This window comes from Egretta garzetta, unplaced genomic scaffold, assembly GCF_000687185.1.
Source record: "Egretta garzetta isolate BGI_Z169 unplaced genomic scaffold, ASM68718v1 scaffold38, whole genome shotgun sequence".
Taxonomy (NCBI): domain Eukaryota; kingdom Metazoa; phylum Chordata; class Aves; order Pelecaniformes; family Ardeidae; genus Egretta; species Egretta garzetta.
This window is the reverse complement of record NW_009260667.1, coordinates 1,027,461-1,040,866: the sequence shown is the minus strand read 5'-3', so window position 1 is coordinate 1,040,866 and position 13,406 is coordinate 1,027,461. Positions and strand designations below refer to the sequence as shown.

Here is a 13,406-nt window from a genome sequence, read left to right as displayed (position 1 = left end):
TGGGGATGGGGGCGGGGGGGGAATGGAAGAAGAATAGTTATTAAAGTGTCTACTCAAAAGATCACAGAGGGAGGGAGAGGCTGGAGAAAAATTTTAAAAACTCTTAATTTAAAATAAAAAAAAATAATCCATGTACTTTGAAAAAGATAACAATAAGAAAAGCATGAAATGCAAAACCACATATTACAATATTGGGTACCTAACATAGTACAATGAAAAGATCCAATTCCAAATGTCAGGATTTGGGGAACAAAACATAATTGTGATAAGGTATCACCTAATATAAAGTTGATAAGAAAATATCCACCAATTTTAACAAAGCAGAAGCAGGCCCATAGAAGTCTAATCCAATAATGAATAGAAAGACTTCAATTAATTTCAATGGGCTTTGAAATTGTCCATTAAAAACCATAGTGAGGTTAGTCAAGGGCAAAGTAGCTCCAGTTTTACTAACTTGAAGAAATGTACCTGATATATATTGAAATCTGCAAGTCTAACCACAATAGGACTAGACATCAGTTTGCCCTTTGGTTGCTGGGAAGATACAGAGGAAGCCCTAGATGTTCCTTTCGGTATCTGTTCCTTGCCTGTAGGAAAGAACAGCGATGGAATCATTGAAAAGAACAGTCTTTTTTAGAATAGTTTTAACATTTAATGAAATCACAGCGTTAGTAACAAACAAAGTACCTGATTGTAGGTTCTGAGAAGATACAGCAGGCGGTGATTTGGGAGGAGAATCTATTGCCTGGTCCTTCACAGCCTGCTTAAGCAATTCAACATTGCTTTTGAATTCATTTAATAATTCTTTGGCCCATCCACTTCTGGTTTTAGTGGCATCACTATAATGCATCCAGTGATTGCAGCTGTCTCCTGCAAATAGGAGTGGAAATATTAACTCATTTGAAAGTTTGCATCTAACTGAATAACAAGTTTCCACTATTTCACAATTCTTCTTCAAAATATAATCTCATTGCATGCTGCAATTACAGAACAACAGAAGTTATAACAGACGTTAAAACAGAAGTTATATATTACATAAAACCAAGTCTCACTGCTTCACAAAATCACTCAGAAAACAATATAATATTGCCACCCGCCTTTTAACACCACTAACTAATGCTCAAAACACCATTTAATATTTCCAGTTCTGAGAAATTTGATGACACATTAATGTCATATGTGAGAACATGCAAAAAAATGTTTAATTGAAAAACAAAAAAAAAAAGCGAGAGCAAGTAACAGAACAATGTTCTCATGCTCACTTTTTCCAAGCTTATCTTTCCTGCCAGAACTGTGTCCTAAGAAGTTCCTGGTCCCTTTCCAGAAATGTATTCTTTTTGTCTTGGCTCTCTAGCACCTTTATGGTACACAAACAAGAAGGTAAGTTCAATCAGTGCTGCAGCACACACAGCCTTAAAAATCAAGCCCAGTGGGAAATTCTTTTATTCCTAACATGTTTCTGTTGGTCAAGCATTTAAATCTCTGAAAGAAATTGAGATCTTTTCAAACAGTCCTTGTAAAGACAGTCTACTAACCTGTTCGACAGTTAAGGATGCAATACAACTAACTTGTATCAAGTGGTACTTCACTCTTTAAATACCAGCATGTGAAAACTTACTTTATTTGGGACTTAATGAGGCTTTGGATACTTACACTGGGGATGGCTACATATGGTTGCTATTAAAATAGGAAAAATGCTTTGGGAAAAAATTGTGATTTCAAGTCTAAATGCAATGACTTCAGCATAGAAGAAACTTTAAGGGAGGGGCCTATCACAAGAGATGACATTTTTCCCCACTCTCCTGCCTCACGGGCTTTTGATGGTTATTCACATCTTTCTAGCTAAGGAAGAAGAGAAAGGAACAGGGAAGAAGACAGAAAGAGAGCAAGAGGGCAAAGATACATTACATTCAAGTCCATGAAACTGGGATTCTCCAAAACAGGGCTGAAGTGGGGTCACCCCAAGCACATGCACATAAACTCTGAAGTACCTACAGGACAGCAGCATTACAGCAAAAGCTCCCATACTCCTGAGAAGTCAGTATGGGCTGGTGCCTCTCTAAGGTGCCTGCACACTAACATGTGCAGCATGAGGAACATGTGGGAGCAGGAGGAATTAGAGATCTGCATGCAGCTGCAGGGCTATGATCTCACTGGGATCACAGAAACATAGTGAGATAGCACAAACAACTGAAATGCTACAAAGGATGGACACGGGCTCTTTGGGAAGCACAGGCCAAGAAGGCAAGGAAGGGTGAGTTGCCACTTCAGTGAAATCAGTGGGAGCTCTGCCTTGGAATGGGTGATCAGTCAGCTGAGTGCTCACAGGTTGGGATTAGAGGGCAGACCAACATGGATGACATTGTGGTGGATGTCTGCTACAGAACATCTGATTAGGAAGATGATGAGGCCCTCTTCAGACAACTGGAAGGAGTATCGTGTTCACAGACCCTGGTCTTCATTAGGAACTTTAGCCATCCCAGCATCTACTAGAGGGACAACACAGCACGACACAAGCAATCCGAACAGTTTCAGAAAGTGCATCGATGACCACCTTCTGACACAGGTAATCAAGCAGCCAAAGAGAGCACATGCTCCACCGGACCCAATTCTTACAGAAAAGGAAGAACTGGTCAGGGATGTGAAAGCCAGGGGCAGCCTTGGCTGCAGTGACCATCGCATGGTGGAGTTCAGAATTCCGAGGTGAAGCTACAAGGCAAAAAGCTGAATGAAAACTCAGGACTTCAGGAAAGCAGCCTTTGCCTGCTTGAAAGAATCTCGTGGGGTATAACCCTGGCCAGAAGAGGGGTCCATGAGAGCTGGTTGATGTTCAGGAATCACCTCCAAGCCAAAGAACAGTCCATCCTGAAAAGCAAGAAATCTAGCAAATGTGGAAGGCCCGTGTGGATGAACCAGGAGCTCCTGACTGTGTAGAAGATGTGGAAACAGCATCAGGTTGCCCAAAAAGAGTATGAAGGATAGTGTTAGGAATACCAAGGCCTATCTAGTGTTGAATCTAATGATGAGCATTAAAGACAAGACGAAGGGAAAGCTTGGGCTTGCTGCTGAATGGGACAGGGGACCTGGTAACAAACGACATGGAGAAGGCTGAGGTACTCAATGCCTTCTTTGCCTCAGTCTTCACTGGTAACATTAGCCTTCAGAATTCCCAGGTTCTTGAGACCTTTAGGCAAGTCTGGATCAAGGAAACCTTCCCCTCAGCAGAGGCGCATTAACTTAGGAAACATTTAAACAGATCAGACATGCACCAGTCCATGGGATCCTGAAGAGATGCAAACAAGTGCTGAGAGAGCTGGCCAATGTCATGGGGAGGCCACTCTGAATTATCTTTGAAAGGTTAGCATTGAATAGTGATCAGGACAGGTTCCTAAGAAATGGAAGAAAGGGAACATCATTCCTGTCTTCAAGAAGGAAGATCAAATGAACAACAGGCCGGTCAGCCTCACCTCAAAGAAGGTAATGGAGGGCAACAGAGTAAATAATCCTGGAAACCACTTAAAAATACATTAAGGACAGGAAGGTGATTGGGAGTACACATGCATAGATTTATGATGGAGAAATCATGCCTGGTGAACTTTACCGACTTCTGTTATGAGATGACTGGTGTGGTGGATGAGGGGAGAGCAGTGAATGTTGTTTACCTCAACTTTAGCAAGGCTTTCAACACTGCCTGTAACATGCTCAGTGACAAAATGATGAAGTACTGACTAGGTAAGTACAGAGTGAGGTGAACTGCAAACCGGCTAAACTGTTAGTCTTCAAGGGTTGGGGTCAGCAGCATGAATCCCAGCTGGAGGCAATCATCTGTGGTATACCCCCAGGGGCCAATACTGGGAGCAATATATCTTCATTAATAACCTGGATGATGGGACAGAGTGCACCCTCAACAGCTTTGCAGATGGTACAAAACTAGGAGGAATGGTTGATACACCAGGGGGTTGTGCTACCATTTAGAGGGACCTCAAAAGGCTAGAAAAGTGACCTAATAGTAATCTCGTGAACTTCAAAGGGAAATCCAAGTCCAGCATCTGGTGTACAGGCTAGAGGCTGACCAGCTGGGAAGCAGCTTTGCAGAAAAAAAAAAAAAAAAAAAAAGAAAAAAACAAACCTGAGAGAGTAAGTTCATTATGAACCAGCAATGTGTCCTTTATGCAAAGAACGCCAACAGCACAAAACTTTTCTACTGTAAGGGTGGTTAAACACTGGACTACGTTGCCCAGGGAGGCTGTAGAGTCTCCATCCTTGGAGGTACTCAAACCTAACTGGACGCAATCGTGAGAAGCTAACTTTCATTGACACCACTTTAATCAGAGGGGTTGGCCTAGACAAGCTCCAGAGGCACCTTCCATCCTCAGCTATTCTACAGTTCTATATACGGAGATGTCATTGTCACATTTATTTGTGAAAAGCGAAGGGCAGGCCAGATCGTAGCAAGAAAACAATATTTTAAGAGAGCTGGCACTGATGCTGCTACCATCTGAATTTATTGCTGGTTGCCCAGGAAGAAAATGCTTTCCAATTTCTCATATTGCCTCAATACATCAGCTTAATCAAGAACTTCCTGTGCTGCTAAATGTCCTGCATGATGGCAAAGCAGCAGTCTTCTCTGATCATCATCCAGCAACGCATCAGCTGCACAGATAATGGAGCTGGATAAAAGCTCCTGTGAGAGCAGATCTGGGAGGACTAGTAAAGCGGCAAGGCTGCTGTACAGACAGGTTTACAACATCCAGTAAGTCTGGCTTATGTTAGGGCTATCCCAACCTGCTTCATTTTTCTTAACTACTATGAAAGACTACTGTTGGAAGGCTTGATTTTCAATGGATTAGGAATTTACCCTACAACAATTATGCTTCAGACGCTCTTTACAGTCTTTCTGGGTGGAGTCCGTTACAAAACCAAATAAACAAAAAAGCCCCCACAAGAATTCAATCTGCAAAATAATTAATTGTTGTGGGCTTTTTCTTGAAGGATTAATTGCAATTTCCAGGAAGACTATACCAAAAGAGCTATTTCTAAATACTCCATAGCCCAGAGAGGTACCAAAACCAGAAAACAGTGTGATAAGAGTCACAGAATTATATAGCTGTTTCCTCCTTGTTATAGAGCATTAAGTACCCTTCAGTATGCAATATTGCAGAGCCTCAACTTCTGGGCAGGAATGATCTGTGTATCAGGTGATAGCCTGATACAGCAGCATATAGAGGCATGATACCTACACGGCTAGAGAACTCCCTTTGAACTTCCAAGATTAATATGTGCTCCTTTTACTTTGAGTAGAAGGACTCTCCCCTCTGCGACAATAGCTCGCCCATAGAACTGCCACACTCTTCTAAAAGACTGAGAAGATGATGACCTCTTGAAGTGGAAAAAGAAACTTTCTAGCATGTTCCTTCCCCCTCCACACATACACCCTTTGGCACCACCACCTTTGGCATTTTTTTTGTCATAGCTTATTAGTGAGACCTAGATTTCTGTTACTTAAACATATTTGCACAGAACACCATTTAAGATTTCAGGAGAACACTACCTTTAGAGGCACCACCTTTGCTCTGCAGATGATCTTTTCCAGCTCTGGTGTCATGTAGTGGGAGTTATGTTCCATGTAGCCATTACCTAAAAGCATTCTCAGTGAGCTCCTAACATGCCCATCCAAGAGGCTACAGTGTATGGTTCAATCTGGCTAAGAATCCTTCCAAAAGAAACAATCTATTTATTTCCCTTGTTCTCTACATTTTTTCTGAGGGCAGCTCACAAAGTATAGATAGATCAGACCCTCACTTAGACATAGTAGGAATCACAAGTGACAGTAAACGAAAAACACAGCTGGGTCACAAGACAGGCATGTTTCAAACCTCTGTAACTTATGGTACTACTTTTATAGGACAGGAAACCAGTATCACAAATTTCAAACTGTATTAGGCCAATCTATAGCAAAGAAAGTATACTGGTGTTCTTACACATATTCTTTTCTGTGGCTGTGTGTGTTTATTTGACCTACGCTGTTACATTTTTTTAAAGTGCAAAAACTACACTTGCTACTTATGAATGAAATAGATCGACATTACAGGATTCCATCTGCAAACACGAGTGGCCAGAAGGACATAAGGCAAACTATGGCTAATTCACATCTTTAATGTATGTGGATAATCACTCCAAAATGACTAGTCTGTGTCAGTAAAAAGCAAAACAAATCACAACCAACCCCTCCACCAACTAAAAGCCCCTCCACTGTACTGGATTGCCTGTGATCTCAAATTCAACAGCAAACTTATTTTGTCTCTTCTAAATTTCTTAGATTTCTGAAAAACATATTTACTAGAAATTATTTGTAAGAAATGCTTCTTTGGAAATTGCTAACATCCGTTTAATAACAATTCCTTAACAAAAGGCTATACAATTGAACATCTACACACTGAGATTCTTGTTTAGCAAAATAAAACAAAACCCAAAATATTGCTTGGAAATGGGATATAAAATGATAGACCTCTATATGGAAAAAAAATCTAGCAGATTGGCTCTTGCAAATATCCAATTAGTGAATTCTCAATCTGCCATACTGCCTTCCTCTGTCAACACAATTCCTTTCATGTCAGAAATGTGTAAACACCATTTTGTTGACCAAACAGGAGAGTGAAAAGGAAACGTGTCTGGCCTAAAATAGCTGATTCACAGAAATTAAAATCAGTTCCCAGGTTGTTGCTTTTGTTGTTTGTTTTTGCATATAGAAAGAAATAAAAAGGTGTGTATTTCAAATGCTTGGAATATTGTTATGCAAGCTCCATACATATACACACACAAACAAATTTTTTAGTATTCAAGCAAGACAGTTACATTCACAGGTAATTCACAAAATGTTCACTTGCATACCTGCTTTGTGAAATGGATAATAGTCCACTGTTAAATAGCTGAAGGAAAGCTGCATGGCCCCTCCTGTAACGCGTCTATTTGAGTCTGTAAAGTAAAACAATGCTCAGCTCTGCAGACATTGTATTTAGCATGTTAGCTCTCATGTTGCTGCATTCCTTTAGACACCTAACAGCTACTGCCTCCTCCCCTTTACTGGCTCTCCTTACAACCTCATTATCTTCCCTCAAAATTTTCATTCAGGTAGTATTCACTGGCTTCTAAAGATCAGCTTGTAGAACTTTGTTTTCTGTACTCAGTCACTACTAACAAATGGCACATTGTTTCAAATGCTATTAAAAAGACATCTCTTTGAATACATATTACTGCAGTTTTTCTGAAACAAAACTTTTCACACTGCATATATGATTATGATCAGTCATTCGAAGTCAACATCTACTTTCAAGAGTACTGTAAATATAGTCTGTTTTATTTTATTTTACAAATATTATTGCAGTGAAGAAGTCTTCTGAGAGTTGTCTGCTCTGATTTTTCCACTGCTAAATTTATACTTCATGGCCAAAAATAAAGGACCAATAAAGACATCTCACTAAAAATGATAAAAACCCAACTGCAGTCAGATACACCACACGTGAGGAAATACGTCACTAGCCAGTGAACCTTATGCTCTGCGAGTCTCTTCCCTAATCAAGGAAATACATTTGTTAAAACTTATGTTTGTCATACTCTTTTCTTCAACAGACCTTGTATGCCTCTCTAAGTCTTTCAGTGACTAGCCAGCTCCTTGGATATACACTGATATGTCATTCTCTTCTGATCACTTTTAAAAGCATGAAAGAAGTGTCATTTGTCATCTTTTCTGATTCTAAATATGGCTATATGCAATAGCCTTTCATTTTATAAAAAAAGTAGAAGCATTACACACAAAATCGTAAGGCCACAGAACACTTGTTCCATTCTTTTTATGTGCTGCAGAGCATACCAATTCTCTAAATTAGTAACACAAAGAGGACTGCTCTTTTATTAGTCTGTATTTTATGAGTATTACAGAAGCAGATTGTACAGTGACCCTTTCAAGCCACAGTAATATTGCCATTGCATTCTTCATAACCCAGTTAGCTTAGAATATAAAAGAAAAAAACAGCAGTAACAATCAGACTGGACAGAATCAGTTTCTAGAATACAGGAAAAGCGCTAAAGCTACTAGCACTCTTAGCATTTTTTATTGCATTTATTCTAGAATAATTACATTTAATAATGAAATGCTGTCCTGATAGAGGCAAAGACTCTTAATTAACATTATTAGATGACATTTTGAGGAATACAAAGATGATTATGGTTCACAGGCATGTTACTTTAAAAAAAATAGTTACCTTTTTCTTTAGAATGGATATCATCACATATATGTAGGTCCAAATGCGAAATTACTAAGTGATGAGAAGTTTCCTTAACATCAAAATCATTAAACAATTTTACTATTGCGTCATTCTGATCAGGTGCTGCTGTTGTCTGGTGCGCTTTCACCTGCTGAGAGCTGGGTGCAGGGGCAGAGCTCTGAAAAAATATTTAATCATATTGATTTATAAAGTTTATCTGTCCTTTCAAGCATAAGTATCCTTTTACTTACTCAAAACAGGCCTTTGAAATACGGAAAAATCTGCACCACATGCATTCACCTCGAATCGTTACTAAAATTTAAGTGTGCTGTTTTAGAATAAAGCTAAGTTGAGCTAACAGCTAGGTGTCACAACTAAAATTTAAGTGTGCTGTTTTAGAATAAAGCTGAGCTAACAGCTAGGTGTCACAGAGCAGCAATGCCAGCGCAACTCCCATTCTCCCCTTCCCCCAAACTTCTTTACACTCCTGCCTCTTGCACCACTGGTATTTTTCTAACTTTTGTTGCAACCTGTTCAGGGAACTAAACCAGCAGAAAACTATCAGTTTTTTGTTGGGCTCATTTCTGCTAGTTTAGTTCCCCAAATTACATCATGATAGGGTCAAACGTGAGCCGGTGCCAGTACCAGGGAATTGGTGAGATGCAAGTACAGGGAACTGAAGAATCGGAACCTCCCCACTCAGTAACAGCTAGCCATTAGATCGCTGTAGCTAAACCATCAAATCACATCATCAGTCATCAGGACCACCACAAGAACTGAACTCTCCATTACAGTATGCTTAGCTTTATTGTAAGAGATTCTACACAAATTACTTTGCTCGATCAGTCTTAGCAATAAATTGTGTTTTATTTTTACAGGAGTATCTTTTATCAGTGTATTTGCACTGCTTCTTCTCAGGCAAGAAGAGGTCCCTCCCCTCAACACTCACAAAGCCCAGCTGGTCTAGTCTGCCCTACGTGCTGAAAGACCACCAAGATTTACTAAGATGATCTTATGTGCAGCATCAATACTACATCTTTGCCAGTAGAAATATGTTAGAAGTAGAATTATTTTTCACTATATATTGCAACAAGAGAGACACATGAAGGAAAGCTCTTACTAAAAGCTAATTTTTCAGTACTATGAAAACGAACTGGACAAGCACTTTAAATCATTATAGTAAGCATCTATCCCACATTAAGGTTACCTTAGTGTGTCTTAATTTTTTTTTTAATTCATAACCAGAAATTATTTGGAGAACAAACTTACTAAACAGTTAATCAACTGTTAAGTAAATACAGAAGTCTAAATGCTCTGTACATGGATAAAGAAATACAACTTTTTTTATTTCCTGCAATTAACATCAATACACAAGATCTTGTAAAATGAAGTCTATTTTATACTGCTGTGATTCATTCCCAATGTAATTTAAGATACACAGCTGAACAAAAAAATTAATAAATGAACATTCTCTAAAATAAATTATCATGACTAACCACACTGTGGTGTATTTCAGAACACCCAATAATGATATAGTGAGACAATCTATTATCATACCTGTGCTGTTTCAGAAGCCAAGCTTTTTCTCTGTTCTGTCGATTTCTCTATGGCTTCACTAAGAGATTTGGCATACTGCACCATGGCTTTCAACTGGGAATCAGTCAAAACCCATAGCAAATCATCCAGAATCAGAACCAGTTTTGATGCCACTACATTACAGTCCTTTAACTGTAGAATAAAAATTTAAACAAGTCACATGGGTCCATTAGATACTTACATTTCTTATTTCAAATACAAGGAAAAAAAAAGTTGAATGCAAACTTCCCAAAAAGCAAACTTCTTCCATATGAATAACAAACATATTTTATGTTAAATTGTATTCCTCTCATTAACTAAGAAGTACCTGAGATATAGTATAGCATAAATAATGCCTCACTTTTCATTTGTTTGGCATGCATTGGATATTAAACTGATGTATTTCTCTAAATATAAGTAATTCAAATATTGCCTGAATCTAGAGAGGTAAGACAACATGCATCATCATAAACAAAGCTCTGCAGATCAAACGATTTCATTAGTAGGACCTGTGCAAGGTCTTCATCTTCAAATTCTGCCTGCAACATTTCTTGCAAACTCTACAGTGTTACCGATTATATGTTACTAAAAATTTAGCTCAGACAATTCTATGGTTTATATGGTCTAAATTTAAAAACTTTACTATCTGCATGTATGCATTAAAAGCATGAGCTAAAATAAATTCATAAAATAATAAAAGATTTCAAATTTTTCAGGTTTACCCTTCTTTTCAGTGTGACCCTAATTTTTGATTGGTTAGTAATCAGTCGAACTGGAGCACTCATGATTTCATGCTTAGAACTCTGGATTGCATCTGCTTCTATTCTGATCATCTGCCAGTTGATTTCTTTAAAAGTCAACACCTTTAAAGAGAGAGAAAAAAAGAAAAAAGCACCTTCATGCAATATGAGAGTTTACTTGCACATGTGTACATACGTATCTGTACATACATACACACACACATATACGCACACACACTCACATGTACCCTTCACGCAGAGCCATATGAACAGAACAAATACAAGTCACTTGCTATTCCACTTCCAGGTGTCAGGAATTAAAGCCCTCATCCTTCTCTCTACCTCCAGAATGTCACAGAAATATTAAGCACGTTCCAAGTAGGCAGAGGTAACAAGAAACATTTAAAATACTCAGAAGAAAATAAAGGTCACAGCTACTGCATACTAGATTGCTTTTGGTAGAAGGAAAAAAAAGATCACGTAGTTTAGTTTCAAAATGCTAAATCCTAGTATATAGGAAGAGGGGGGAGGGAAGCAAAGCTACAGGATGGAGAGGTTTTTGGAGTGTTTTGCTTCAATTAAAACAGAAAGTTAATCATTGAGCACATAGTCTGCCATATAGACCCTGCAAGCTTTGAATCCATTACATGGATTTCTAGAAGTCAGAGCAAGCGTTAGAATAATCATACAAGAGCAGCAAGTACAACTGGATATTGAAAATCAAATATGGGAAAATGAGTGATTGTCCAGCAGCAACATCACGGAGAACATCAAATGAACAGGACATCAAGAGGAAAAAAATGTTAATTCTAGTTTTCCTAAAACTCCTTCCTACACTACTTTCTGAAGAAAAAAAGATCAGCCAAGGCGAAAGTGGAAGAGGGAAGAGTTTGTTTGGGGTGTGTCTTATTTTTCAGCTGTCATTCTCCTCTTATCAATCTGAAAACTGTACAGCCTATGTCCAGCAAATATAAGCAGAGACTTAAGTAAAATATAGCCAGCATGTCTGGGAAGAAGGCACACGCAATGAAGCGAACAAGAGGGAAAGACACAGTGCGAAGCAGTCTGACAAATACGATTTGCAGAAAAGCAGACCTCCTCATCCAGGGGATGCAGCATGAATGGAAGCTTCTAAAAGACTCTAAGGAGATTCCTTACTACAGTAAGAGCATAGCTACAGTGCAAAGCTAAAAGCTAACTCCCTTAAAATGTAGTTTATAGCACAAGCTATCTTTATAGTACAGTGTCAGTTTTATCTTTTCACCTTTTCAAGCAATTTACTGCTAACAAATCATTCACTACAGTTTCTAGAAACTCGTGTTTCCAGAATTCATTGCACTAAAAATAACACTCCCCAAGGAAAGCTCTGTTGTGTACGGGGTGACTATTCAGAATCAAATGCTTCCTAAAAAGCACAAAATCAAAAAATATAGCAATACAAAATTTGAATGGCAATCAAAAATTTTCAACTTATCAACCAGACTCCTCAACTCTGAGCAAACTCTGTTAGTTCCAGAATAATCATCTCTAAATGGGCAAACATGGGCAAAATTTGAAACACCTATTTATCCAAAGCCAGATGCATGCTAAAATAAGTCCTTCTCAATATAACATACAATATTTAGAATCAACCTTGCACTCAGTATACATTTTACTTTGATTACATGGGAGAAAGCAAAAGAATGCTGTATGCCAACCTAGGACTTCCATGTTAAGTTCCCCCAGACAGTAGAAAAGAATGCACTTTACTACTATTATTTTTTTGTATACATATGATTAGGTTATTCCAAGAAAAAATATTTTATTCTTGCGTAGGAACTTCATTAAAATTCAGTTAAAATTGCTTAAAGAAAAAAAATTCCATATTAGGGAAACACTCACAAGCAAATAAATAAACAGTTAAAGCTTTAAAAATAATAAAAATAGTAATAATAAAAAATAGCACAAGGCCTTATCCTTCCACATTTAATATACCATTCTTTTTTTCTTCCAGCACTCTTCAAGTCTGGTCTTGTTTGCATTTTAAAATGGTCACAAGCTTGGAGAACATAAGAGGGGAACAGTACATGTGCTTGCCCTGGTCTTTGCTCTTCCGTAAGCATCCGCTTTGGCCACTGCTAGTGACATGACATTTGATCTGACTCACATCCTTGTGTTCCTAGAGGACAGCTGAAATTACTGAACACAGAACATCTCCGTTCCCAGTTACGGCATGTTTCCCAGACAGCATAAGGCTGCAATTCAACTTCCTCTTCCCTTACCATAAAAACAGGGAAAAAAAAAGTTAGCAAAAGATAGTATTTACCTCTCCACGTTGAGCTTCTTGTATTCTGGTAAATCTGAGGTCAGCATGTTCCCAGTTTGCATTCACACTATATATTCTCAGCTGGGAAAGTTCAAATGAAGCATTAAAGGCTTTTGCTCCAATCCTTATTATAATGGAGTTCACAGAAACTGAAATGCCTTCTACCACTTTTTCAGCAAAGCCATATTCACTAGAAAGTTAAATGCCAACATATTAAATACACACCTAATGAAAGGGCGCAAAATTAACTTACTGAACAGCTGAAATACAACATGAAACAAACCATAAAATAAGTTCCTAATATATTGTCCAGTTACGAATTTTTGTTAAATATACTTGATCTAGTTGACCATATTTTCCACCCTATGATCCTAATCTCAAAATACTCGTTAAAGAACATATTTTGGACCAAGCTCAATCTCCATGAAGCATAACAATTAATACAATTTTTCCATTATAAGTATTTTATACATATATATACATGTATGAAAAATAAAATATATAAGAATAACAGTTTACACA

General features: G+C 38.1%; 1 protein-coding gene across 1 annotated transcript in view; it reads right to left on the bottom strand.

Moving 5' to 3' along the window:
• UHRF1BP1L (UHRF1 binding protein 1 like) overlaps positions 1-13,406 on the bottom strand; it is a 49,620-nt gene that overhangs the window by 22,044 nt on the left and 14,170 nt on the right. The window contains exons 5-11 of the mRNA XM_009645627.2: positions 12,885-13,074; positions 10,562-10,702; positions 9,822-9,992; positions 8,262-8,442; positions 6,892-6,975; positions 688-870; positions 469-587 (exon numbers count right to left, since the gene is read on the bottom strand). Of these exons, the coding sequence (XP_009643922.1) occupies positions 469-587; positions 688-870; positions 6,892-6,975; positions 8,262-8,442; positions 9,822-9,992; positions 10,562-10,702; positions 12,885-13,074 (1,069 nt within the window). The remainder of the gene's footprint in view (positions 1-468; positions 588-687; positions 871-6,891; positions 6,976-8,261; positions 8,443-9,821; positions 9,993-10,561; positions 10,703-12,884; positions 13,075-13,406) is intronic.